The 28,000-nt window shown below is 66.6% G+C and overlaps 1 protein-coding gene across 1 annotated transcript; it reads right to left on the bottom strand.

The window, feature by feature from the left end:
* Positions 1 to 23: 23 nt before the first annotated feature.
* ARHGAP23 (Rho GTPase activating protein 23) lies at positions 24 to 17,436 on the bottom strand. Its single transcript, XM_088536297.1, has 25 exons — positions 17,173 to 17,436; positions 14,105 to 14,284; positions 11,931 to 11,955; positions 10,667 to 10,762; positions 10,459 to 10,537; positions 10,269 to 10,323; positions 9,637 to 9,801; positions 8,604 to 9,561; positions 8,120 to 8,275; positions 7,365 to 7,476; positions 7,231 to 7,288; positions 6,872 to 7,009; positions 6,484 to 6,786; positions 4,626 to 4,687; positions 4,241 to 4,368; positions 4,009 to 4,127; positions 3,741 to 3,896; positions 3,049 to 3,127; positions 2,893 to 2,966; positions 2,704 to 2,793; positions 2,324 to 2,449; positions 2,195 to 2,236; positions 1,994 to 2,087; positions 1,006 to 1,037; positions 24 to 890 (listed from the first exon to the last, which is right to left on the bottom strand). The coding sequence occupies exons 1-25, from the start codon at positions 17,434 to 17,436 to the stop codon at positions 24 to 26; spliced, it is 4,458 nt and encodes a 1,485-aa protein (XP_088392423.1).
* Between the last annotated feature and the right edge of the window lie 10,564 nt (positions 17,437 to 28,000).

Here is a 28,000-nt window from a genome sequence, read left to right as displayed (position 1 = left end):
CTGGCACAGAGGGGAGCCGGGGGTCAGAGAGGGGGCTGGAAGCGCAGGGAGGCGCCGGGGCTGCCCGGGGGGCTGCGGGCGGCCGGTGTCCCCGTGGCCGAGGTGGCCGCTGGCCGGGCTTTGGTGGACTCCAAGCTGCTGAGCCCCGAGTCCTTGTCGGGCGGCCGGCGCGGCGGCGGTGCCATCATCATCATCATCATCATCGCGGCCTCGGTGCCGCGCTGCTCCGTCCAGTCGCCGCGGGCGAGCTCGGCGGCGGTGGCCGCGGCGGGCAGCACCACGGTGTGCCGGCGCCAGCTGCTCTTCTTGCGGCGGGTGTCGGGCGAGGGGACGCGGCGCGGGCGGCCGGGCTCGCCGGGGCTCCCGCGCAGCCGCACGCGCAGCTGCTCGCGCAGCGACGGCCGCGGCTCGTCCTGCGGCCGGGGCCGCGGCGCCTTCCTGCGCGCCAGCGTGTCGCACTGCACGAGGCGGCGCGAGCTGAAGGACGGGCGGCTCGGCGGCTCCGCGGGCTCCGTCTCGGCGTGGCTGAGCTCGCTGCGCTCGTCGTCCGCCTCCTCGCCGCGCGCCGCGCGCCCCTCGGAGCACACGCTGCGCTCCAGCGTGGACAGCGTGGAGTAGCCCGACACGATGGAGCGCGCGTCCGGCGCGTCCTCGCGCGCCGCCGGGACCCCGGGACGGGGGCCTTCGCTCGCCCCCGGCGCGGTGGTGGCAGCGGCGGTGGTGGCACCGGGCGCGGTGGCCTCCTGCTCGCGGTGCTCGCCGTCGTCGTCCGTGCTGCTCCCCGCGCGCTCGGCCTCCCGCCGCTTCCTCCGCTTGCGGGTGACGGCCGAGACGAAGGGCAGGGCGAGCAGCTCCCGCTGCGGCGGCTCCCGGCGCGACGGCCACGTGCCCTGAGCGAGGAGGAGGAGGAGGAGGAGGAAGGTCAATGCCAAGCGCCTACGTCGCGCCAGGCAGGGACCCGCCGGCTGCACCGTGCGCCCTGCCCCGCTCCCGGAGCCGTCTTACCTTCAGCTTTGCGGAGCCGCTGTGGGTCGAGTCTGCAAAGAGAGCAGAGAGAAGGGGTCAGCAAGGCCCCGTGGACAGGGCATGCAGAGGGGATGAGATGTGACATGGGGTCTGGGGTGGAGGGACACGCTGCAGCGGTGCCCCAGGATGGGGACACGCCGGCGGCTCGTGCACACAGGGACATCGGAGCAAGCGGGTTTGCAGCGCACGCCCGGAGACGGCGGCTGCAGGGAGAGGACACGAGGAGGCGGGTGTTGCTGCCATCGTGCTTTGGGGAGCAGCGTCCCTGGTGACAGGGGGAGCATCCGCTCAGGCTGGGGCCACCCAGGGTCTTCCTGGTGGGTTGGGATGCAAAGGACGGGGACACCGCGGTGGCCGCCCCCCTCCCACCCCGTGCGCCCAGGGAGGGTAGTGGCCGCGACCAGGAGAGAGCGGGAGGTGGGCACTGATGTCCCCTCCCCCTGGCATCGGGACCCCCAACCTGGACCCTCTGGGGCATCGCGGCAGCCCATGGACTGGGGGGCTCCGCAGTGACAGGAGCACAGGGGGCATCACGGACCCTGTCCCCCCGCTTTGTCCCCTCCCGCTCTCTCGAGGCTGCGCGGAGGAGGCAGTGCGTGAGCAAGGCAACCCCGGCATCAACACTGTACCCGCTCTAGCTCTCGAGGAGGTCCGCTGGAGGAGGAAGAGGAGGAGGAGGAAGAGGACAGCACAGAGGAGTTCAAGGAAAGAACATAAGAAATCAGTCGAACGTCAGAGGGGGCCGAGGACAGACTGGCCGCGCGGTGGGGGGCATGGCATGGCAGGGGACAGGAGGGACAAGCACCAGAGAGGAGCTGCGACAGGCGCGGGATGGAGCAGGGCCAGCACTGTGACAAGATGTCCCCACTTCCCATGGGAATGCCCCAGGAGGAGGTCGCAAGGATGAGGGTGGCTCAGAGCCAGGGGCACCCGGTGTTGGGGACACGTCCTGGCCGCTCGTCCTCACCTGGGGCATCGGCGGGTGCCGCGGTCCTGCCAATGTTGGGCAGCAGGTACTCGATGTTGGGCACGGATGGAGCCTCCTTCTCGTCCACGGGGGTCTGCAGGGGTGGGGACATGGCAGTCAGGGCTGGATGTCCCCAAGGGCGCTCTGTATTGGGACCCCCCCCCCCCACCCTGGCACTGGATCCCACTGCCCCTCACTCACCTTCTCGCCCTTGTCCTCCTTGTCACTGAAGAACCAGTCGGCCTGTGGGGGTGACACAGTGGGCTCAGCACCAGTGGGAGCATCTGTCCCCACGGTCCCCCCCGAGTGACGGGACCCCACGGCACTCACGTGCTGGATGAGGGTCTCCACGATTTTGTAGCGGTCGGGCATGTGCGTCACCATGTCGGTCATGTTGTCCTCGGAGGTGCGCACGAGCGTGGGGCCGAACACGAGCGCCAGGTTGCGGGGCTCCATCTGCCAGTGGGGTGGGGATCACCGCCTGCCTGCACCCCCCGATGCCGCATCCCGACCACCCCTTGACTTTGGGGGCTCTGGCTGGCACCATCTCCCTCCCTGCCACCCCCTCAGCCCCCTACATAGGGATACAGTTGGGATGAGGGCCCAGGAGTCCGGGCTTGGGACACCCCCTTTTCTCCTGCAGCTCCCCCAGCCTGGCCCGAGACAGGCGATGCTGCGATGGTCCCTTGCACCGTCGCGGGCGGTGCTACCTTGTTCTTCTCCGAGTGGTCCGCGATGGTCTTCAGGTGGCCCACCAGGAACTTGAGCGTCTCGTAGTAGTGACCAGGCAAGTCCCGGATCTGCGGGCGGCACCGGATCAGCCTCCGCTCCAAGGCGCATCCCGCGCCTTTCCCACCCGGCAGCGGGATGGCGGGGTGCACCCCTTGTCCCCTGCGTACCAGTTTGCGCAGGGTGCGCATGCGCTCGCTGGCGTCCTCGATGCGGTTGGCCTCGATGAAGTCGTTGTATTTATCTGCAAGGGGCCGCGGGGCGCTCAGCGGGGCCGCGAGCGGCGCGGGGCCGGCGCGGGGCCCCGGCGCCCCCGGCCCACTCACCGTCCGTGAAGAGGGGCTCGGGCAGCTTTCGGAAGAAGGACTTGAGCAGGCTGCTGATGACGTTCAGGTCCTGCCACCGCTGCGGGGGGACAGGAGGATGCTCAGAGGGACATCCCTGCTCCCAGGGTGCGCGCGGGTAAAGCCACCATGGCCGTGCATGGCAGGACGGACAACCCCACGGACAACAGGGAAAACACTTGGCTGCCGATGGGCAGCAGGAGGGGACCGGGCACAGAAAAGCCCCTGCATCACGGTGACACCCACTGCAGGGAGATGCAAGGGGACAAACGTGTCCCCAGGCTGCTGCCCACACTGCCCTCGCTGTCCGCTAGGCGGCCCTGCACCTCCGGGAAAGGCCACTGCGATGGAGATGGGAACGCGATGGAGATGGGAACGCGACGGCGATGGGAACGCGACGGCGATGGGAACGCGACGGCGATGGGAACGCGACGGTGATGGGAACGCGACGGCGATGGGAACGCGACGGAGATGGGAACGTGATGGAGATGGGAACGCGACGGCGATGGGAACGCGACGGCGATGGGAACGCGATGGAGATGGAAACGCGACGGCGATGGAAACGCGACGGCGATGATAGCATGATGGAGATGAGAATGGATGGAGCTGCATGTAGCCAGGTGCCAATCCCAAGAGCATCCCGGGGGACACGGCCCCGGCAGCGCGACCCTCACCTCGTCCTGCAGGTTGATCTCGGTGGCGCCCTTGTTGAGCTGCTCCTGCAGGCTGGACACCACGGCGTTGTTCCCGGGCACCCGGTAGATGCCCATGTACTCCAGGCCTCTGTCCTCCACCACCTTGCAGCAGGCTTCGACGATGAGCGGGACGTTCTGCGGGGACATGCAGGGCCTGACACATGTGCCGCATGGGGACGCAGCGCCGGGGTGTCCCGAACAGCACAGCCCGTGTCCCCTCGCGCAGGTGGCCGTCAGGAGGCTCTACCTTGTTGTCTGGAGCGGGCTGACAGTCCTCCAGCCTCACACCAAAGGCTCGAGGGGCAGATTTCTTGTTCTTCTTCATGATGTTGATGCCCCAAGGGGCTTTCTGGGAGCTGCTCTCATCTGGAAAGAAACACGGGGGGCATTTGCTGAAGAGCCAGGACGGGAAACGGCAGAAGGGCCCCTCTGTGTCCTCTCATGGGGTCACTGTGGCCGGTGGGGTGTCCCAGATGTACCTTTTGTGACGGTCGCGTCCTGCCTCGGGGACCGGGGCGCGCTGGTTCCCGTCGGCTTCAGGAACTCGCCTCGGATCCCCAGCCCGCGAGAGCCCTTGGGCGACGAGTCGGGCTTCGCGCCGGAGGGGCTGCAGGGACAGCGCAGCGTTGGGCAGGGACCCTGCACCCGCCTTGCGGGGGTGCCCCATGTCACCCTGCGTCCCCCCGGCCCGGTGAGGAGGTGACACTGCCCTGGGAGCGATGTGTCGCTCCAAGCCCATGCTCAGAGCCAGCTCAGCCGCCCCAGCTCTGCTTCATCGGCACAAGCTCCCTGTTTGCTCCCAAGCTCGCCCGCTGCCCCGCTACGGGACGCAGCGCCAGCCCCGCGCTCAGCCCCGCTCCGTACCTCACTTTGCGGTAGTCGTTTAACTTCTTGTTGATTAGCGCTTGGCTGGCAAAGCTGGGGTCCTGGGGGGCAGAGAGAAGAGGGAAGGGGGAGCTTGAGCGGCAGCGTTCGCCGGAGGCGCCGAGCCAGCCCTCGCTCCGCGGGCCGCGGGAGCGCCTCGCCCACGGGGGTCTCGAGGCGTGCCGAGCCCCCGGGCCGTGCTCGCTGGAGCACGCTGGGGTCCTGTGGCGCGCGCGCCCGCGAGCATCGCTCCGACCGCGAACATTGCTCCGACTGCAAGCATCGCTCCGACCATGAACATCGCTCCGACCGTGAGCATCGCTCCGACTGCGAGCATCGCTCCGACCGCGAGCATCGCTCCGACCGCGAGCAATGCTCCGACTGCAAGCATCGCTCCGACCATGAACATCGCTCCGACCATGAGCATCGCTCTGACTGCGAGCATCACTCCGACCGCGAGCATTGCTTTGACCATGAGCATCACTCTGATTGCGAGCATTGCTCCAATCGCAAGCATTGCTCCGACCGTGAGCATCGCTCCGACCGCGAGCATTGCTCTGACCGTGAGCATTGCTTTGACCACGAGCATCGCTCCGACCGCGAGCATTGCTCCAACTGCGAGCATCGCTTCGAGCATGTGCATCGCTCCGACCATAAGCATTGCTCCGTCCACGAGCATCGCTGTGACCACGAGCATCCTTCCAACCACGAGCATCGTTCCGACCGCGAGCATCGCTCCAACCGCGAGCATTGCTTCGAGCATGGGCATCGCTCCGACCGCGAGCATCCCTCTGACCACGAGCATCTATCTGACCATGAGCATCCCTCTGACCACGAGCATCACTCTGACCGTGAGCATTGCTCCGATCGTGAGCATCCTTCTGACTGCGAGCAGCGCTTCGACCGTGAGCATCCCGCTGACCACGAGCATCCTTCCAACCACAAGCATCCCTCTGACCACGAGCATCGCTCCGACCGTGAGCATCCCTCTGACCGTGAGCATCCCTAAGACTGTGAGCATCCCTCCAACCACAAACATTGCCCTGGCTGGAAGCATCCGGCTGCAGCAGGGGCACCTGCGCCTGCCTTTGCCAAAGCCACCACCAAGCCACACAACATCCAAAGCCAGAGGCCTCTCCGAGGGGCACCGTCAGCTATCCCGGCCGGCACTTCAGTTCCCGATAGTGCCACATGCTCCAAGCTCTGCCAGCTCTGCATGGAGCCCTACAGCATCGCTCCTCCAGTGAAGACTGCAAGAATCAGAGACTGCTCCGAGCTCGTTGCACCCAACGGGCACAGCCGAGCCTGCCGTGACCCAGCCACAAACACCATGAGCAAATGAAGCCCAGACCAGTTATTGGGCTCCAGGAACAACCGAGCGCATCCAGCTGCGCTCCAGCACATCCAGCCCTGCGCATCCCTATGGGGCAGCCGCCCTGTCCGGCTCAGACCCCGCTGCCCATGGGTGAGCTGCAACCCGTGGTGCCGCTGCCAGGAATGCTGCTGGGAACGCCACCAGGAATGTCACCAGGAACACCACCAGTGCAGCCAGCGCTACTCCTGCAGAGCATGACGCACCCAGCCGCTCCGCATCCCGCGTGTTCCCTAATCCCTAATCTCCTGTATGCAGCCGGGCCCATCACGGGCACCGTCACCGCCACCATTCCTGCGCCGGGCAGCCTCGTCCTGCCCCGTGCCGCGCACCCCGCGCACCCCGCGCCGACCGAGCCGCTCTTCTTGCCCCTGCCGAGCCCCGTGCGCCGGCCGGCGGGAGCGGCGCAAGGCAAAGAGCCGGGAGGGCCGAGGCGGTTAGCGCCGGGAGAGCCAGAGGCAGCCGGGAGCCCCATGTGGCTCTCACCTCGCCCTCGGCCTTGCCGTTCTCCCTGATGACTTTGATCCAGGCCAGCATGTCTTCCCGATCCTCTGCCTGAAAGAGATATTCACAGAAGTCAGCGGTCGTCAGGCGGAAGACGTGCTTCCTCTTGGTCTCGCTGTAGGAAATGTCCACCAGGCACGCTCGGATGCTGATCGGCGGCTCCTCCTCACCTGGGGCCGGTGGGGCGCAGGTCACCGCCTCCCGCCTGTCCTTGCACAGGGAAAGCGAGCGGGCGCGCAGCACGGCGAAGACCCGCTTCCACTGCCGCATGCCGCCGCCGACTTTCTGCGGGGAGAAGGGAGCCGGCGACGGGGCCGTCAGAGCTGCCCGGGTGGCTCCGGTGGCCGCGGGTGGCCGGGGGGACACGTACCTTCCCCTTTTTGGTGAGGATCTGCTTGTAGTGGAGCCAGCCCTCTCTGCGCACGTCGCTGAAGGGCACGTCCCAGAGGTCGCAAGCGGAGTGCCTTTTGGAGCGGGTCTCCTCGGACGTACCGAGGCTGTCCAGGGACTGCAGGGGGGGAAGGAGGCAGCGCTGGGTGCCGGGGCTCGCCCCACGCAGCCCCCCATCCCAACCATCCCGGCGGGATGGACATTCTGCAGATATCCTTCTGGGAATGCCCAGGCGAGTGGAAAGCCCAAATCCAAACAGTGCAGGGCTGGATGATGCAGGGGGCTCAACCGGAGGTCATCCAAAGGGACCCGTGAGCCCAGCAGCCACCAAGTGCTCACCCCGTCGGTGAAGAAGCTCCTGAGCATCCGCAGGCTGGGGACCCGGCTCGGCAGCCTCCTGCAAGGGAATTGGCCGCCCGTGAGCGGGGTCGGATCACAGGGACGGGGCAGTCGGGTGATAGGGCCAGCCCTACCTCAGGATCTTGCCCTCGTCGCGGAAGGTGTTCAGGCCGTCGTCGCACGACTTGGAGCGCTCGGTCGTTATGGCCAGCAGGTAGGAGGAGCGGCGGCTGGCCTTGATGCTGCCTGCGGGGACAGGGACGCGTGGGTCAGCACGGGTGTCCCTGAGGGGATGCGTGGGCTCCGGGAGGTGCATGGACCCAAGGAGATGCACAGGTTCAAGGAGATGCACGGTTCCGAGGGGATGCACGGCTCCGGCTTGGGAAGAGATGCCGTCAGGAGCTGGATCAGCCTGTGCTGCTCTCGTGGAGGTGAAGGGGCTCAGGGGCTGGCCCAGGACGCCTGACTCCAGTTGCTGGCCCTGTTTTGTTGCATGATTTCAAACCCACCAGGGAGAACTCAGCAAAAAGCAAATGGGAGAGGGGACCCCAAAAGAAGCAGCGCTGCAAGGAGCACTGGCTCCGGTCACCTGGAGGAGAGCAGCTGGGAAGGGAGGCAATGGGAGCTCCGTCTCCAGCCAGGAAAGGAGGTGATGGGGGCTCCATCCCCAGCCGGGAAAGGAAGTGATGGCCACCCCGTTCCCAGATGGGAAAGGAGGTGATGGAATCCCTGTTTCCAGACGGGAAAGGAGGCGATGGGAGCCCCGTTCCCAGACAGGAAAGGAGACCATGGGAGCTCTGTCCCCAGCTGGGAAAGGAGGTGATGGCAGCCCCATTCTCTCTAGCAGGGAAGAGGCCCCAAGGAGCGCCCGTCCCGTCCCGGCACTCACTGCAGTCCTGGGAGTAGTGGCGGTTCAGGGCGAAGGCGAAGGTGGGCGAGGAGGGGCTGGTGCTGACGGCGGGCGCCGAGTTCATGGCGCTGGAGACCACCGAGGAGGCGGGCACGTGCTTGGCCTTCAGGTCGATGCTGGGGCTGGTGGGTTCGTCTGCAAGGGGGGACAAGGGAGGTCGCAGGTTGCAAGAGCAGCAGGAGGGGATGGGACAGCCCTGCTGAGAGGCTTCTGTCCAAGGTCTTCTCACAGGTGCCAGGTCCCCTCTGGGGATGCTCCCCAGCGCCAGCAAAGCCATCTAGGAGGAGATGCCACCTCCATCCAGGTGGCCCCTGCAGGAGACCCATCCCCATTGCATCCCAGTCTTCCCCTGTGCATGGGGTCCCTTCCAGTCTGGTCCCATACACGGGGTCCTGAGGATGCTCCGAGCCCGGGCAACCCACCCCCGGCCAGCAGCGAGTCCAAGGTTCAGTCCCCAACTCACCGATGAAGGGGATGGAGGCCAGGGAGTCCTCGGGGGCTGCCAAGGGGGCCACGCGCCGGCCGGGCCGCTCGCCCGCCGCTTTGCCGCCCGTGTCCGTCTGCTTGGCCTCGGTGGGGAACACAAAGTTCATTTGCCGCAGCGGAGCGGGCGCCTTGCGCCCCGTGGGCGGCTTCTGCCGGAGAACCACCTCCTCGCGCCGCTGCTCTCCGCACGGCTCCAGCGCCCGCGCGTCGCTCTCCGTCCTCGGAATGGCCTCGGCAGCCCGGGCGGGCAGGGGGCCGGGATGCGCCGGGGAGGCCGCTCCATCCGGGCACAGCGCGGGCTTGGATGCCGGGCGCTGCGGGATGCTGAAGGTGGGAAGGCCGCCGAAATGGGGGTCGCGGAAGGAGAGCGCGTGGAGCAGCCCGGTGCGGCGCTGGAAGGACGGGCTGTAGCTGCGGTAGCCGATGTAGCCGCTGTCGTCGGCGCTGGGCAGGTTGGGCTGCGACGGGTGCTTGTGCACGGCGGGCGGCTCGCGGGGCGAGGAAGACGAGGAGGAGGAGGAAGGCGTGTAGCTCGGCTGGCCGGGGTGCGCGGCGGGCGCCGGCGCGGCACGACCCGGCTTCTCGCTGCGCGCGCAGAGGCGGGCGGCGGGTTCGGGCGCCTCGGCGCAGCGCCCGTAGGCGCCCAGGTGGTTCTCGGAGCGGGCGCGCGGCGCCCAGCCGGGGCGCGGGGGCTGCAGCAGGGTGTCGTGCGAGGCGCTGTGGGGCCAGCCCCGCGCCGCCGGCCCCGCGCCGCCCAGGCGCTCGTGCGAGGCGCTGCGGCAGCGCGGCGCCAGCCCGTGCCGGCGCTCTTCCGAGGCGCTCCGGCGCGCTTCCCGGCTGCAAAACCAGCGGCACAGGGCCTGCTGGCACTCCTGCCGGCTGGGCGCCGCGCGAGTCCGATGCTCCGCGAGGTGCTTGCCCGGTGCTCCGTAGCGCTCGGGCGCGGAGGATGCCGAGGAGCAGGGGCTGCCGTGGGCACTGCCGGGGGCCGCGGGCGGCGGGGACGAGGGCCCCGGCGCGGGCGGGCGGCAGCTCCGCGCGTCGGCCGGCGGCTCGGCCCGTGCTTGGAAGGGGTAGGTCTTGCGTGGGTAGCACACGGGGGGCGGCTCGGGGATGCTCTGCGCCCCCCCGGCGTAGGGCTCGTTGCCCTTCAGGTAGGCGTCCTGCGAATAGGCCTGCGGGGGACGGCGGCGCTCAGGGACGGCCACCACGGCTCCCGCTTGCCGGTAACCCCCCTCCAAGGCGTCGGCATCCCGTCCCCACTGAGCTGGGTTTCCCTTTCTGCGGTCCCCCAGGAAAGGGACAAGCCGGGATGGAGGAATGGCAGGAATGTGGCTATGGGGGTGGCTGCCAGCAGTGGCACCGCTGGGGAGCCCTGGGTCAGACACTGTCGGACCAGGCAAGTGGGACAAAGCCCCGTGCGTCCCCATCTGCGGGGAGAGCCCCGAGCACAGGGACAGGTCCCCATCTGTCCCACCCACAGGAATGCCGGTGTTGCCAGCAAAGCCCATGCAGGCCCAGGCATTCCTTGACAGGGAATCCGAGCCCTGGAAACAAGACCAGCAAAGCCGGCGGCACCGGGATGGAGCTGATGGAGATGCTCTGGGGAGCAGAGAGGGGCAGCTCCTTGCACAGGACTCACCAGCTGCAGGATGTCCTCGTCCTTGGGCATGATGGAGAGCTCCAGCACATCGTCACTGCGGAGAAAGCAGCGGCCGCTCAGGGCGCTGCGCTGGGCCCCAGAGCCGGGCGCCTGTCCCCGCACATCTCCGCCTGCCCCCGGCCACCGTGTCACCTCCGTGTCCCCTCCATGTGCCCATCCCCAGTATTACCTGTTCTGGATGAGGGCGATGACCTGCGAGTAGGTTTTCCCAATGATGCTCTCCCCGTTCACCTTAACCAGACGATCTCCTGTGGGGCAGGGGAGGAGTTGACGGCCCCGCATACAGGGAAGCCCCTGGGTGGGCAGCCCCATCCCAAGACCCTCATCCCGTCCCCAGCTGCTCCGGATGCCCTGGGAGAGCACAAGGAGCGTCTCACCTGTGCGCAGCCCGGCCTGGTGCGCCGGCCCGTCCTCCCGCACGCTCTTCACGAAGATGGTGTCCATAGGCTCCAGGCGGCTCCGAGGGGGACCTGCTCCGGGAGGCAGAGCGCATGAGCGGGCGGCCACGCTGCCCTCGCACACACGTGCACAAGTGTGCTCATGCAGCTGTGCACATGCATGCACACGCACTCTGCATACGCATGCATGCACATGCACACACACATGCACACGCATGCACATGCACGCACTCTGCACACGCATGCACATGCACTCTGCACATGCATGCACACTGCACATGCATGCACACGCACACACACACTCTGCACATGCATGCACACGCACTCTGCACACGCACTCTGCACACGCATGCACATGCACACTGCACATGCATGCACTCTGCACATGCATACACACACACTCTGCACATGCATACACACACACTGCACACGCATGCACACATACTCTGCACACGCACTCTGCACACACATTCACACGCATGCGCACACATGCACACTCTGCACATGCATGCACACGCACTCTGCACATGCACTCACATGCACACGCACTCTGCACACGCATGCACACACACTCTGCTCATGCATGCACACACACACTCTGCACATGCATACACACACACTGCACACGCATGCACACATACTCTGCACACGCACTCTGCGCACACATTCACACGCATGCGCACACACGCACACTCTGCACATGCATGCACACGCACTCTGCACATGCACTCACATGCACACGCACGCACACACACTCTGCTCATGCATGCACATGCTCTCTACACATGCATGCACATGCATGCACACGCATGCCACCGTTTTACACACGCTGCCCCTTGCCCTCCCCGCCGCTCCCTCCTCGAGCCCCAGCGCTGCAGCCCCTTGGCCCCCGGCGCGGCGAGCACGGCCCGTCATCCTCGGCGCGCATCTATGCGTTCTGACGGCATCGCCTCCGCTCAAGTCACCGGCAGCCTCCAGGAGGAGCGCTGGCCACGTCCCCATGTCCCCATCCTGACATGCATGGGGCTATTTCACCTCTGCAGCCCCCTCGGGCTGTGCCCCAAAGGGCTTTGGGGACACCAAGCTCTCCTGCCTCCAGTGACACAGGAGCACGGAGCCGCCTCATCACAGCCTATATTTAGGGCTGTGCTACCCACATTGCGGCCACCGGACAGACACCGTAAGGGTGTCCCCATTCCAGAAACGCCAGCGCCCACCCCACAGCGCGGGGGCAGCTCCTTACCCGCTCGGTTGCCGTTCTCCTCCTCCTGCCAAAGGAAAAGAGAAACAGTGTCGGGATGGGGCGGGCGCCGGGATCCCGTGGCCGACGCCGGGCGGGGAATTCACCCACATGGCTGAGGACCCTCTAGAGCCCTCCGGGCACCCGGAGCCTCCCGCTGCCGCCGGTAAAATTAACTCTGACACCGGATCCTGCGGGGCTGTAAGCGGAGCCCGGTGGGGTCGGGGCAGCGCTGGGGGCCAGGGCTGTGGCCTGCAGCCCGTTTTGGGGACAGAGCAGCGAAGGGGAGCCCGGGCAGGGCGGGCACAGGGCCTAACCCTGTGCCGCATTCCCAGCTCTCCACGGAGTCTCTGGGCGCAGGGATGGGGATGCTCATGGACACCCGTGGTTTGGGCAGCGGGATGGGGCCGTGCCGGAGCCCCGGGGAAGGGGACGGTGGCAGCGGGCGTCCTCGGCATGGGGACAGGCCGGGGCCGCCAGCGGGGCTATATTTAGCGCCGCGGTCGCTCGGCGGGAAGCGTGTCCCCGGCGGGGAGCCACGTGCGCCGCTCGGCCGCCGGGGCCACCGCTGCCGCTTCCCGTGGCCCGTGGACAATGTGAGCTGACAGGGAGCGCGGATGGGGACAGCGGCGCTTGGTGGGGACGCAGGGCCCCCTCTCCCATTGCTAGGACCAGCTGGGCAAGGACGTGGAGAGGGGACAACTCTTGGGGACATTCTGCGCTTGGGGACAGGAATGGCCCAGGGCTGCTGCACCAAGGAGGAAAACCACGATGCACCAAGAACAAAAAGGGGCATCCCAAGGGGTGCTCCAGGCCCTGGCACGGGGAAGGGGGCTGCTCCTCACCCCGCAGCACCCGGCCTGGCCAAGCAAGCCGGCTCCCCGGGAAAGACGGGGCTGACGTCACCGTCAGCGGTGCCAAAACGGCGGCACGAGGAATGCGGAGCGCCCGTCTCCCTCCCCGCTGAGTCAACGGCACCGAAACTCAGTGCCCGGCCCCAGCGCCCGCTGCCAGCCCGCGGGTGCAGAGCCAGCGGTGCCGCCTTCGGATGCGTCCCAGCAGCTCCGCAGCCTCCGGAGCCGGCACTGTCAGCAGCTCTTCCTAAAGCATCTCCATGCGGAGGCTTCAAGCTGCCATTGCTGGTCCCGCTTGCTTGGCGCACTCCCGGCTCAGCACCACGGGGCAGGATCAGCCCCTCGCCCTTGGCCATTCCCAAGAGGATGCTTCCAGGTTGGAGAGGTCTGCAGCAAGGAAGCGAGAGGCTCGGGATGGAGCCGGCTTGGGCAGATCCAGCAGTAGCTCCTGACCAATGTTCCCTTTGCAGGTTGTGGTCCCCTCTTCTCTGGTGCCACAGAGGGGAAAGATCCATGTTTCCAGTGCAGATAGGAAATATTCCCAGAAGAGGAAGCCAAAGCAGGAGCGTGGGAAAAAGCTGCATCCCAGACGAGGCTCTAAGCGACTCGGAGCCGGTTTGGTAGCAGCTCCCGGCGTGACCTGGGGTGCCTCGTTCCTCCCACCCCGTGATTCACTTCCCACCGCGTTTCCCTGTCTGCCGGGGCAGAGAGCAGGCAGTGCCATCCCACAGGGCACGGAGAAGTGCCGGAGTCTTCTGGACTGAAAGCCATGTAGCCCGCGCTGGCTCTGGAGAGTGCAGACGGGATCATATCCCAGGGTTTTGCAGGATGCTCAGGAAAGCAGACCCAGAGCCTGGGCTGCCACTGCTTTGGTGTCACTGTGGTGCTGCCCGAGGCCAATGGGGCATCCCAGGTCCCCTCGGGTGTCACGAGGTGGCCAGCGGGGATGGCAGTCCCTGTGCCATGGGTGCCGGTGCCCAGCACGGCTTGCAGAGCATCCCAGGCTGAAGCGCTGCCGTTTCCACCCAGCTTCTCCTGGCGTTTGTGCCCATTGCCAAGGAATGCCAAGATACTCAGTGCTGAGATTGGGAATCAGAGCTGGGGGATCCCTTCTCCCCCTGGAGCAGCAGCAAGGGCTCTGGAGCATCTCCGGAGATGGTGCCGGCTCCTCTTCCTCGCCTCCGAGCGTGTCTCCGAGCAGCTCAGCGCCACCGGGATGGCCGATGCCCAACCACCCTCCCCAGGACCGCCAGCACGGGCTCTTCCCACATTGAAAAGGGCCTGGGATCAGCCCCCCGTCCCCGGCGCGGCGCCCGGCCCTACCTTGGCGGCCGAGTGCACGGCCGATTCAGGCGGGTACACGATGAAGTGGCGCAGGGTGAAGCCGAAGCCACCCTGGGGGCTCTTCCGCAGCGCCACCGTCTTGGGGCCCACCCAGGGGAAGGGCTCCTCGGGGGGCGCGTTGGCATTCGGAGACGCCCCATCTCTCCGGCCCGGCGTCGGCTGGGGGAGCAAGGAGCCACAGGTCACTCTGGTGACACCCGAGAAAGCCCCACGAGTCACCCCGAAAGCACCCCCAGAGCAGCATCCCCAGAGCAGCATCCCCAGAGCATCTGTCATCCAGCAGCTTCCATAGTGACATTTGCGCAAGAGGCACACCAGGAAAAAAAAATGGGAAAAAATGTGCTGCATCCAACCCTCCTAGTCTCACCATCCATAGGGATGAAGGAGCCACTTCTGCAGCATCTCAGAACCCGCAAGTCCATGGGATGGTGCCAGTAAAGTCTGGAGTGAGGGAGGGCTGGGAGACAGGTTCTGGCACCCCATGAAGGAACCGGGCATTTGAATGGGATCCAGGAGCAAGCGCAAGCTGCGCAGCCGGAGGAGGAGGAGGAGGAGGGCAGTTACACGGTAATAACCGGGAGCAACCGCGGGCGAGCCGGAAAGCGGCTGCCCGGGTCGCACTTGGCCGGGAGCCGCTTTCCAGAGTCAGGGCCGGGAGCTGGCACCAGCCGGGGCCCTGGCACAGGACACATCCTGGAGCGGGTCCCGCCGCTCCGTGCCCCGGGCTGAGCCGCCCCCTCCTCCTCTTCCTCCTCCTCCTGTCGTGGGCATCAGGGCGGGCAGCAAGGGAAGGTGAAGGGACGAAGGAGGGAGAGACGAGGCCGGATCCAGGGGAGAGTCGGGAGCAGCGGGAGGCACAAAGGGACGGGGCACAAAAAGGCTTTGTCTGGCCCTGAGCTGCCGAGGGGAAAGGCCAGGGCTGGCAGCGGGAGTGGGGCAGTGCCCAGCATCACGGTCCCCAGCACCCCACAGCCCCGGTGCCCACGGGAGCAAATCCACCATCTTCTCCCGCTGCGGCACTGCCATTTCCTGGAAGTGGGATCAGCAGCCCGGGAAAGTCGGTCCAGGGGAGTGATTTTCGTGGGGAAACTTGGTGGTTTTGCTTCATCCCATGACAGCAAAGTGGGGACAAGGGGCAGCCGTGGGCACCCACCTGGCTGTCCCGTGGGTGCCACGATGGGCCCTCCAGTCCTCGCTTTGCAGCCATGGCAGGAGGCAGAGAAACCTCCCATCCCCAGCACAGCCCCATCCTTCCTCCCCGAGCCGCATCCCTCCGATCCGGCTGCCTGCGGGCACCAATCCTGCATCCCAAGTGGGGATGCATCCCCCAGCAGCACCCAGCCGATCCCCACAAGGGACAGGGGTGCAATACAGAGCCCGTCACCAGCGGATGCAGGGGGACAAGTCCGGGACCCCCCCATCCCTCCCCACATCCCTGTAGCAGGGGACGCGGGAGGCGACGCTCCGGCGGGACCTGGCGCTCCGCCGCGGGCCACGCGCGTCCCGGCCCGGCGCCTCTCCCCATCTGCGCTCGCCATTGTCTGGGCCGCCGGCGCGCTGGATTATTTTTAAGCTGACAGCTGAATGTGCCCTGCTGATTTTAACCAGCCCCGACAAGCCCCGCGGAGGGCGGTGGCGGCAGGGACACCGGCTCCGCTCGCCGACGCTGCGCGGACGGGGCAGCGCCGCAGCCGTGGTGTGCCCAGAACGCGGCCCCGTGTGCCCATTACAGAGCACTTAGCTGCAGCACCAGCTGCCCCCGGGACCCCCGGGACCCCCTTCACCAGCCTCCTCGGCCTCCCGCTGGGCGCCTGGTGCTGGCACCGCATCCAGAGGGGACCTGACACCGTTTTTTTCCCGCCTGCCTGTCCAGGCTTCTGGATGGCACCAGCCAGGCAGATGCTGCAGGTGCCCAAGCAGGACCTGCCCATCCGGGTCCCCACCCTGCAAATCCATGGACCTGTGACTTGGAGCCTGATCTATGATGGGCACAGCCCATACAGGGGCTGCAGAGAGGCCATGGAGGCGCTTGCATTAAAAACAACTTTTAGACTTGGCAGTCCCTGTCACCCTCCCCTGATCCCTGCTTGCAACTGGATACAGAAAGTCGCCTGCTGCAAAGACCCAGGGGAGACGGTGCCAGGGCCGGGCTCTCGTCGCTGTGCCCCCATTTCCCTCTTTGCCTGCCCTGGCTTGGGGACATTTGGACTCCGAAGTCACTGGCTGGGGCTCATACAAGATACCACAGCCCTGACGACTGCTCCCCAGAGCAGTGGGGACCATTGGCGCTTGACACCTGATTTGTCATCTTGGCCATTTGCTGCCGGCTCCCTGTCCCCTCTCCCTGCGGGAAGCCAGTTATCTCCCTGCCTTTTCCCTTTATTTTATTTGCAGCCCCAAGCCTCCCGTGTGCTGTGACCAGCTGCGGCCCCCTCATTAACACAGCCCCCCAAAATGCCAGAGCCCAGACCCCCCCAGGAACAAGGCCATCTCCATGAGGGGGATTCGTTGTCCCCCATGTGCACAAACTGCTCAGAATTTGGCCAAAGCAGAGCCGAGGCGCTGCCGAACCTCCCTCGGCCCCAGCATCAGCAATAGGAGCCAGGAGTCCTGGCAGAGCAGCCGCCGGCACTAACACGCTCCACAAAGCCGGACACGGTTGTTTTCAGAAGGACACGCACCGAGCCCGTCACAGCAATCGTTTGTGCAAGCGGGGGCACAGCCTGGCGCTGGGCACGCTGCCCGCCCCGGCTCACCCGTGCGCCCTGAACCCCACCAATGCCCGGCACATCGCTCCAAGACAAACAACAAAGCACTTTCTTCCCCTTTCCCAGTTTCCGAGCAGCCCGTCACCCTCCGGCAAAGCACAGAATCCCAGAATGGTTGAGGCTGGCACAACGTACCACACACAGTCCCCTCAAGGACGGGTGGCACCAGGTGGCAGAGACTCCCACGGCAAAGCAAAACACCCGGACACCCCCCGCTCCCGGTGTCCCCACGCTCGCAGGGAGGGAAGGAAACGGGGACCCCCCCGTCGCGGGTCTCACCCTGCGGCGCTGCTCGCGGCTCCGGCCCGCGGGGCCGGCGCGGGGCCGCGGGCGCTCGGCGGCCGCCCCGGCGCGGCACAGGCTGCTCAGCCAGATGCAGCGCGGCTCGGGCGAGCTGCAGTCCACGCCGACGGCTCGCTCGGCCCTCCAGCCCCGGCGGGGCCGCTCCACGCTCCACAGCGCCTTGCCCACCACGGGCACGGCGGCGGGCGGCGGGCGCCGAGCCCCGCGGCCGTGCCCCTCACCGGCGCCTTCCTCCACCATGCGGCCGCCGGGAGCCCCGGGGCTCGCAGGAGCCGCCGCCGTCGAGCATCGCCCCGGTGCCGGCCCCGCGCTCCGCTCCGCTCGGCGCGCCCAGCCCCGCGCCTCCCCCGCGCTGGCCCGGCCCCCGCCCCCGCCTCCCCCGCCCGGAGTTTCACTTCACCGAGACTTTCCCTTTTTTTTCTTTTTTTTTTAACACTCCCCCCTCCTTTTCCTCTATGGCCCCAGGCAGCCTCCGACCGTTCCCGCTTCCTGCCGGCTCTCCCGCTCAGCCTCTTCCTTCCTTCCTTCCTTCTTTCCTTCCTCCCCTGGCTTTCCGGAGGGCAGCGCTTGGCCAGGCGGAGAGATGCCCGGGAAGGGCGTCGGGAAGGGCGGATGGGCGCAAGGAGCCAGGATAGCGCAGCTGGGCTGCATCCCATCCTAGGATAGGGAGCAGGGAGACAAGCCACTGCCAGGCCCTGTGGATTGGGAATCCACTCGGAGAGAAACAGGGGCTTGGGAGCCACCTCTTCCTCCTTACATTCCCCCTGGGAGCCCAATGCCAGCTCTGGCACTCGGCAAAGGCCACACAGGAGACAAGTTTTCCAGCTCCATGGGGACGGATGCAGCGTCCCTGGGCTGGGGTGCCAGGTAGGGGACCCTGGCATCACCGTGGGCCAGAGACTCTTTGTCTCCCAGACAATGAGTCAGGGCCGGCAGGAGCCTGCACAGCCCTGGGATTGAATCCCAGCTTGCAGAGCCCCTGGAAGCCCGGAACGGAGGGGCACCCGCCGTCCCCACGCCGTGGCCCCGCACCGGGAGCTCCCGCGCAGCATTCCTGCCATTCTGCAGGCTGACGGGAGGCATGTGCGGCCGCTCCGGGGAAATGCCAGGCATTGCTGGGATTGCAGCCCTCCCTGGGGCCGGGGGCTCAGCTCCGCGCGGCCACAGCTCCCAATCCACCATCCCACCGAATCCCAGCACCATCAAAGCGGGGCCAGGCAGCCCGGGAGGCCCCTGCTGCCCTCCTGCTTCCTATGGCTGCCAGCTGGGGTGCCAGCAGCCAGGGGACAAGGGACAAGGGACAGGGGACAGGGTCCTGAGCACACGCTGAATCCCAGCAAGGGGCCAATCCCCTGCTTGCACAGAGCTCCTCGATGGCAGATGCCGCATGTCCCCAGCACCCTTCCTGCCGCGATGCCACGTCCTTGCCCTGAAGCGTCCCCAGTCAGCGCCCGCCCCAAGCCCAGGCCGGAGGGGGCGGCCGGTTGGACTGGCTGGGTGGCAGCCGTGTCCCCAGGGACCCGCCTGAATGCCCCCAGCATGGCCCATCCTGCTGCCTCTGCTCCAGCAGGAAAAACAGGGGAAGAGGAAATGTGGGAGACAAATCTGTGCTGCTTCCTTTGCCACGCTGGGGGCCACGCAGACGGCCCGGCCGGCTCTCCCATGGGAACCTCCGCTCGAGATCCAGCGCGGTCCAGGGCAGCCGCTCCGGCATGTCCCGACAGGCCGAGCCGCGGAGCCGGAGCAGCGAGGCGGGTCGGGGCACAGCTGTCGGGAAAGGGGGGGGCTTTGCTCTCCACCCGCCTGCGAAAAACAGGCAAAAAGGGAAAAAGCAGCTTGCAGCTCCACGGGGATCGGCGCGCTTTGGTGACGGAGGAACCTGGAGAGCGCCCGGCATGGATCCCCTGGTATAGCCCGGGAAAGGTCAGGCCACGCTGGCCGGGGCCGATTCCACCCTTGGGAATGCGAGCGCGCTTGGCGGCCGTCCAGCGCGCTCTTGCACAGGAGTGTCCTAAATACACGGCCAAGCAGGAGCAAGGGGGAACGGCGCGAGCTCCCGGCATGCTCCGGCACGGCACGGCGCGCACGCAGGCGCGCGGCCGCAGCCTGCAGAGCCCTCTGCCGGCTCCGCTCCCGATGGCTCCTCCATACAGTCCCAATATTAACAGCACCGTCGGGATTCACTTCTTGGATTCATTTCAATTCATTTCTCTTTGCTCCTGCCCGGCATTACCCCGGGCATTGGTACAATATTGCCACGGAGGGAGCTGGACTGTGCTCCTGGCAGAGCACAGAATCCCCTTTCTACACCCATTTCTGCTGGGAAGCTGAGGCTCGGAGGTGTTGGGATGCGGCACACAGGGCGGCACAGCCCGGCACACGCTGCCGGCCACATCCAGCTGCGGGAGCATCGCTAGCCCCTGGCACGCGGTGCGGATAACGTCACGCTCCGGGCAAGAATAAAGGACAGAGGGACGGGCAGCTGCCGGCCCTGACACCGCCACGACGCGCCGGCTCTGAAGCTGCCCCCCCACCGGAGATAGCAAATCCCGCTGGGAATAGGAGGGGAGATGGAGCCGGGGGCCTTTTCAACTGCCCCCTTAGCCAGCGTGTAAAATCCAGCCCAAAACACAGAGCGGACACAGTGGGGTCCTCAGGATGCTGCTCTGACCCAGCAAGTTGGTCCAATCCCCTCATCTCATCCATCCCAGCGGCTCCGGATCCGCTGACCTCCTGCTCCTTCCGGGCCAGGGAAGCGGCATCGCTCCCGGCTGAGCCTGGGCCCAGCAAAGAGCAGGGCCAGGGGGAGGGAGGGAAGGGCAAACCCTAATCCCTCTGCCCAGCGAGCCGAGATTAGGGTCAGAAAAATGAGGTTTTAATAGGATTTTCAGGGAAGAGAGAGCTGTGTTGAGATAATAACTGGGTTTCGGCCCTTCTAGGGGAAAGTGCCTCCCTGCTCTTCCCTGCAGCATATCCCAGTGGCCAGGAGGAACGGGCAGGATGGATCTTACTCCTGCATTTCTGATGTGGGACGGCATGAGCTCAGGCCCCAGGGCTAAGGTGGCATTTGGGGAGGCTCCAGCAGGGATGCTCCTGGGAACGGGGATGTTCCGGCCAAGAGCAGGGATGCTCCTGGGAGCAGGGATGCTGCGGAACAGGTGAGCGCTCGGCCGGATTAACGGCCCACGGGAGAAAGGATTTTAATTCTCGTTAACCCAAACAGCGGCTGAAGAGCTTTGTGGCTCAGCGGGGATTTGGGGGGCACCTGTTGCTTTGCACACACCGACACATCCCTTCCCCTCCCTGTTATCCCCCTCGCATCCCAGCGGCATTCCTGCTGCCGGGTGAGAGGCAGGCTGGAAGCGGGCACGCATCCGACCAGGAATCGGCAGCACTGGGAAGGGAGCCTGATGGGGATTCAGGGCCAGAGGGAAAACACCCAGCAGCACCCCAAGAAAAGCCCGGTGTCAGCAGCATCCAACACTGCATCCGAACCCCCCTCTCCTTTGGGAAGGGAGGAACGGAGCTGACCACAAGCACCGGCCGCTCTCTAGGGCTGGAGGTGGCTCCATGGACAAAGCGAGTGGCCAAAAGGAGCAGCAAACCGGCTGCCTGACATTCCTCCAGCCCGGCTTGGGTGTTAACGTGGGGAAGGAAGCGGCCGGGTTCCTTCCCAACACAAACTTTCATCCTGACAGCGTCTTCTCGGGAGCCCTTTCAGGGCTGGATTCCCGTCTGGCTCCGCTCCTCCTCGTTTGCATGACGAGCTAACGAACTTCCAGCTTTCCCGGGCGCACTGCAGTGAAACACAACCTGTGGATCCCGTTCTCCATGCATGGAGCATCACCCTCCTCTCCGCAACCAGCTCCTCCTGGCCCTTGGGTGCTACAAGGGAGAGGGCGCCCGGGTGCCCTCCCCTCCACCCCGGGCACTGGGCGGCTCTGGCAGCCCCAGGCCGGTGCTTCCCTCCCTTCCCAGTGCCAAACCCAGAAGGAGCCGGAGTTTTGACCCGGGGCAGCGGGACAGGGCCCTGGGGCCAGGGCGGGAGCGCCAACGGGGCTGCCTCCTCCTCCTCATCCTCCTCCACGCCAGCGGCAGCAACCCTAGAAAAGTAACAGGAGCCCGTTTCCTGTTTTTCCCATGGAAACCCGCAAATAGAAGCTGGCCTCGTTATTGTGATTTTTGGGTCTCTTTTTTTTTTTCTTTTCAGCGGGGCTAACAATGAGCCATTTCCTCCGGCGGCTCCGAGAGGCACCTTGCGCTCCGCTCCCGTTGGTCCGCGGCACCGCGGCGGAAAATCCGAGGTCAGGGCAAGGCTGCCGGCCGCTTCCAGAGCCCGCCCCGCCGGGGGCCCCGGGGCGCTCGCGGCGCCCGTTGCCCCTCGGTGCTCGCGCAGGGCCCGGCTGTGAGCGTCGAGCGCGTTTTCGCAGCCCACGCGCCCCCCGCGCCGCCTGCCCGTCCCGCCTGGTGCCAGCTGCGTGGCCACAATAGCGCCTTGTCCCTTGTCTCCGGTGTCACCCGCCCCACGCGCTGCCCATCGGGAGCCAGCTCTCTGCTCCGGCCATGGCTGTGAGCTGCATCCCAGGGATGCTCCGGCGAGCCGGGCTGGGCGGCGCAGCAAGGGGTTCGGGGCAGCATCCCTGTCCCGAGCAGTCTCCCGCCCGGCAGCTTCGTTTCGGCTCCTTTCTGATGACTCAGGCCGTGGTTTCCGCTCCTTTCCCCGGGGGGAGCTGGCGGCCAGGCTGCCCCCGCGGCTCTCAGAGCACATTTTCCCCTTGCTCAGCCCTTGGAGCAGCGCACGGAGCCTGCGCGGGGGGAGCTGCGGAGCCCACGTAACCCCATCCCACTGCACCGACACGGGGGAAGCTGCCCCAACTCATCCCCCTTCTTCCTGCTAAACCGCCTCTCCCAGGCCACGTCCTCCAACCTCAGGGAATTCAGTTGCATCAGGTGCTGGGCCTGCAGAGCCGCCGGGTTTTGCACCGAGCAGGAGGAACCCGCCCGGCACCGGGGCCCTACGGCAAAGGTGCCCCGTGCACCAGCACCGAGCGCTCCCGCAGCCCCGTGCTCCGCACCCCGCGGCGCCCCGGAAACCCAGCCGGATCTGCCGGGGCCACGAGGGAGCCAGGTGGATATTTTCCAACTTGAGTGCTTAAAATAGGTTGCCTATCTCCATTTCTTTTTAAAATCAGGTCTTGCTGCCTGCTAAAGACAAACCTGGTTTATTAATGGGACAGCATCAACCTGAAACCTGATCTTATTTTTTCCCTTCAATGAGAATTAAAGCCTGTTCTAGAGGCTCAGCAGCTCCCGGGGATGATTCCCCGGCCTTTTCCATTTGCTCTTTGCACAGAGTGCAGGGGACGTGGCCCAGCAGGGCCGTCCCTGCTCCAAGCAGCTCTGTCTCACAGCAAATAGCACTGTTTGGGGTTTTCTTTGCATTTGTCACCATGCTGCCCAGATGACAAACGGGCTGGGGACCTGCTGCATCCAGACGGTGCCATCTCCTAAAACAACCACCCAAGCCCGAGCGGAGGTGCCAGGGTGACATTGACATGGGGGGTGAGATAGGAGCGCGCGGCCGGGACGGGTGCCCAAGGTTAAGCCCAAGGCAACGGGGCGGCCGTGACGGCGAGAGCCCCGCGCTGCCTCCGCCCGGCTCCGCGGCCACGATTGCAGCAGCAGGAACCCCGAGCACCAGCTTTTCCTGTCCTGCAAGTTCAGGGTTCAGAAAGAAAAAAAAAAAAAAAAAGAAACCAAAGTGTTAAGAAACCCGATGTGCAGGGCAGCGCTGGCAAGTGATGGCACCAGCTCCGCACCGTGGGTCTGCACAGTGCCGTCCAGGTGGGATGCAGCTCGAGGGCACCCACGGGGGCAAAACTCCATCCCCTCTACCCCTAAAACTGCAGCAGGACAAAGGGCCGGGATTCAAGAGCCTTGAAAACTCTGCGAATATCCCCTTCCAGCACGCGCTGGGGCAGAGTCAGCAGCGAGGAATGCGCCGAGGAGCCGCGGCCGCCGCACGGGCAGCACTGCCGGCCCCGCGACATCGCCCTGGCCCCAATTAAGGCCGAGGCCGGTGATTAGAGGCAGCGCAGGGCGGGAGCAGCCGAGTTCAAATAAGCAGGAGCCGAGGAACACAGGCCTGATTCAGCTCCGGGGCGAGGACGTGCGAGCGCCGCTGAAGCGAGCGGGCACCGTGCCAGGCTGCTGCCCGCATCCCGCTGCCGCCCGCATCCCGCGGACCCTGCGACGCCCCCGAGCAAACCGGCTTCCCTCTGCCAGCCCCAGGGAAACGCACGGAGCCTAGGGGAGAGCGGAATGGGAAAGGCGAGCAGAGCCGAGCGCGTTTTCCTGGAGCGGGAAGTGCTGCTGGGGGAGTCGCCAGGCTGATAAGGATGGGCAGCCTGGAGCCTGCAGCAGGGACAGAGCGTGGGGGCTTTGGAGGGACAGTCGCCGGCTCCGCCATGGGGACAGGGACCGTGGGTGTGCGGGCCTTGTGTGGGCCGCTCCGAGGGCCAGCCCAGCCACAACGCCACCCTCGATGGGCGCCCGGGAATGAGACGCCATGACTGGTGCTCCCTGCCTGATCCCATGGCTCCGGAGGAGCCCCACGTGCTGGTCACTTCCAAGACACCCCTGATCCTGGTGCCAGCCCTAGAGACATCAACTTTTCCCAATTCCAGTGATATCCCCGAGGTCCCGACAGGCTCCCAATGAGTCCAGCAGCACCAGAGCGTCCTGCCACCCCTCTGCCACCCCACTGCAACCCCAGGCCATCAGCCAGGACCCCAAATGCCCCAAATCCCGCCATGCTGCTGGCCCCGGTGCCAGCCCATGGGCGCACCCCGGGCCACGGTGCCGGCTTCCCCGGCAGATCCGGCTCCCACCGCAGCCGTGTCGCTTCCGCCTGCTCCCTCCAGCCCCGCGGCCGGGCCCCGGGCCCCCCCGGCGCCTCCCAGGTCCCCCCCGGCACAGCTCCCTGTGCCCCCAGCATCCCTTAACCCTGTCCCCCCTGCGCCACTAGCCCCCAGTGCCACTAGTCCCCCCAGTGCCACGTCCCCAGCGCTCCCGGCTCCCACAGCCTCCCCGGGGTCTCCCGCTCCCACCGGTGCCGCCGGTGCCGCTCACCACGGGGCTGGGCGGCGGGATCCCGACCAGGCAGAAGGCGATGCCATTCATGGGGGCGCGCTCGGCCCGGCCCGCCCGGCCCGGCCCGGCGCGGCTCGGTTCGGTTCGGCTCCGCTCGGTTCGGCGCCGCGCGGGCTGGGCCGGCCCCGGCCGCGGCCCCGGCCCCGGTCCCGGCTGCGGCTCCGCCTCCCGCGGGCGGTGGCGGCGGGAGGGACGCGGCAGGGACCGCCCCGGCGGGCGGCACCGCGGCGGCCCGGCCCGGCACCGGGGCTGGCGCGGGCGGCACCGGAACCGGCTCCTCCTCCGGCGCCACCGCGGGCCGGGCCAGCCGCGCCATCGCCGGCACCACCGGGGCGGCCGGACGGCGCTGGCACCACCGGGGCGACTGGACGGCGCTGGCACGAGCAGGGGACACAGCGGGAGCAGCACCGGGATTGGCTCGGGCAGGGGACCAACCAGGACCAGTACCGGGACTGACACGGGCAGGCGACACAGCGGGACCAGTACCAGGATTGGCATGAGCAGGGGGCACAGCGGGATCGGGTTCAGGGACTGACATGGCACCCACCAGGGCCTGTCCCAGGACTGGCACAGGCAGTGGGACCTGTAGCGGGTGCTAGCACAGAACCCACTGGATCGGTACCAGAGCTCACAAGGGACATAGTGGAACCAGGGGCTGGTACAGGCAGGGAACAAAACAGTGACAGACTGGGGACCAGTAGAGACTGGGACAGACAGGAGACAACTGGGGCAGGGTGGACAAGGACCAGGACAGGGACCAGGACAGGGACAGGCAGGGAATAGGACCAGGCACAGGCACAGGCAGGGAATGGAACCAGGACAGGCAGAGAGACTGGGACCGGGACAGACAGGGGACACCCAGAGACCAGAGTGGGATAAGTCAGGGCAGAGAGCAGAAGAGATGGGGACAGGCACAGAGGGAAGTGAGATGGCAGAACAGTGGGACAGGGACAGTGGGACCAGGACAACAGGACAGGGAGAGGCCCAGGACAGGCAAGAGCAGGGCTGGAAAAGGAGACAGACACACGGACAGGAAATGCCAGGACAGAGGGCCAGGAAGGGCCGGAGCAGTGGGGCTGGCACAGGCGGACAAGAGGACGGGAAACACCCGGACTGCGGCTGACGGCAGGACAAAGGCTGACACAGAGCGACGGAGAAAGGAAATGGCGAGGCACGAGGACGGGAAACAGCCACAGAGCCGGACGGGGCCGGGCACGGCGGGCAGAGGGACAGCGGCGGCAGGGACCGTGTTGGCACAGGGGCCGCCCGGTCCAAGGGACATGTGGACGCTGGCGCACGCACGTGGTCTAAACACGGCCGCTTCCCGCAAGGTTTCCGACACCCAATTCGCCCCGTCTGTGTCAACACGGATTTCCTTAGAGCACTCGGGAAAACCCAACAACAGCAGGAAAATAATAAATGATGGAGACGTCGTCCAGCTCAGCTGGCTGGGATGACGGCCATGGAGTGGTCTGGGGTCTGGCCCCACCGCTCCATGGGTGAATCCCATCTCTGGTGTATCCCGGGTTTATCCCGGCTGGCAGCACGAGCGTCTCCTGGGCGCCGCTCACCCTTCGCACGCTTCACGCGTAGCCACAGCAAAGCAACCACAGGCAAATCACAGCGTCAGCAGCATCCCGGGGTGTCGAAACGCGGCCGCTGCCGCCAGGGCGGAACGCTGGCCGGCACGGCGCAGGGAGCGGGAACGCCGCCGCAGGAACGCTGCGGGAATGCTGCGGGAATGCTGCCGGCTGGAGGGAGCGGGCAGCATGTGGGGCCTCGTGGTCCCGCGGGAAGCATCCTGGAAGCTGCTGGCGGAGGCTCCCTGTGGGACACCGAGCAGGGGCTGCCCTGAGCACGCGGAAGGGGATCTTTTCTGGGCTGGAAACTTGCGGGAAGCATCCGGTGCCAGGTTCCCCCACGCCTGGCACGAGACATGCCGGACACTCGCGCACCGGCCATGCAGCCCTGCACCAAAAATCCAGCCGGCTGGTGGCCATGAGTCTCAACATCCCACCTCTGACTCGTATTTCCCAGATATCCAGGTTTATCCCTCCCTGGGGGGCAGTCCCCAGGGCACATTGGCGGAGGGAAGGGCAATGCCAGGGACTGGAGCAGGGCCCACATGCACCTTGTCCTCGGGATCCATCCCAGGAGCAGAGGGAGGGAACAGTGGGACAGGAGCAACGGGATGTCTCCTCTGCGGAGAACTGGGAAGGGAGAAGAGGAGGTGCCGGGAAGGCCGAGAAGGAGCTGGGCACGCGGCTGTGAGCTCATGTGAGCTTGTGCTGGCAGGGTGCCCTCTCCCTGCCCGGCCAAAGGGATTTGCCAATCCATCCAGCTCCACCGCTGCCGCTCTCCGGAGCAGCTTTCCAGGAAACCTCTCAGCCAAGCCAGGTTGCCAGCACCAAGAAGCACCTGGATGTGACCGGCACCTGGAGCACTTCCATTCCCTCGCCCTGCACGTGATCCCACCGGCCAGCCCAGCGCTCCATGAATGGGATCATCCTGCCTGGAGGATGCCGAGCTAGGGAGAGAGGAAGCAGCAAATGCTTCATCCTCTCCTCCCGGCTGTTTTGTCTCGCTGCCAGCCTTGTCCCAGCCCCGGGGATCCCATTTGCCATCTCCCCAGGGATACCCGTCTGTCCCTGTCCCACACCCCCCCACCCTGGGCCATTGCAAAGACATGATCCCCCCCAAACCACCACTGTGGCCCCAAACGTGTCCAACCTGCCCAAGGCACCAGCCCCTTCTGCCACCAGCTGCTGCCCATCCCAATGGGCACAGCCGGAGGCCCCAAAGCAGCAGGAGCAGCATCCCGGCGCGGGAACCGCATCCCGGCGCAGGAGCCGCAGGCGCCGCAGACAAAGAGCCACGCGGGGCCGTTCCCTGACCTCCTTTTGCTGTCCACGTTATGGAGAGCTCCGCGGGGCGGCACCGCAAGGCCGGGGGCTGCACAGACCCTCCGGATGTCACCTCTGGGGACGCCCCATGGTGGCAGCAGCCAGCCCTGGTGCTCAGCAGCGTCCCCAAGGCACTGGGAGCCACCAGCGCCCGACAGCTCCTCTCCGCCGCCACGCGAAGCCATTTTGAGCCGTGGGCGAGCGCCGAAAGGGTTACGGCCCCAGACCCCTCCTTCAGCGCCAGCTGCTCCGGCCCCGGATAAACAAGAGCAGCCCGGGCGGCTGGAGCGGGAGAGCAGATGGAGGGAGCGCGGAGCACACGGCAGCTCCCGGCCCGGCCCGGCCGCCCGGGGGGAGGCACCATGGAGCAAGCTGGGGGGGGCTCCTGCATGGATTGGCATCCGCATCCTGTGTCGGGATGGGTGGTGGTCCCACAGGGAGCTGCATCGTGGCCACCGCGAGCATCCGCACGCGCAGGGCGCTCAGCACCCGGCCCAGCGGCAGGGCCTGGAATTAACGCGGCAGCTGCCGGCGGCGCCAATCAGGGCCGCCTGCTCGGGAGCTCCTCTGCATTGCAGCTGGATGCACGCGGAGCGCGATCCTCCCGGGGGGAAGCGGCCCCCTCGCCATGCAGCTGCCCCCCGGGCTGCGGGGCTGGGAGGGGTTGTGGGGACAGTCCCCACGGACCCTGCGCTGGCCCTTGGAGCGCCCCGGGGGTCCGGCCGGGCCGGCACGTGAGCACGCGCTCG

This window comes from Tinamus guttatus, unplaced genomic scaffold (genome assembly GCF_059628265.1).
Source record: "Tinamus guttatus ecotype Peru unplaced genomic scaffold, ASM5962826v1 Tinamus_guttatus_pri_ptg000655l, whole genome shotgun sequence".
NCBI lineage: Eukaryota > Metazoa > Chordata > Aves > Tinamiformes > Tinamidae > Tinamus > Tinamus guttatus.
This window is presented reverse-complemented; position numbering and strand designations above follow the sequence as displayed.

What these genes read in the sequence shown, in the direction of transcription:
- ARHGAP23 (XM_088536297.1), bottom strand. Translation starts at nt 17,436, where the DNA reads ATGGTGGAGGAAGGCGCCGGTGAGGGGCACGGCCGCGGGGCTCGGCGC. An exon ending in GGAGAACGGCAACCGAGCGG is followed by an intron (nt 10,763 to 11,930) that starts GTAAGGAGCTGC and finishes TGCCTCCCGGAG; the next exon opens with CAGGTCCCCCTCGGAGCCGC. An exon ending in CGAGCCCCTCTTCACGGACG is followed by an intron (nt 2,967 to 3,048) that starts GTGAGTGGGCCG and finishes GGCCCCTTGCAG; the next exon opens with ATAAATACAACGACTTCATC.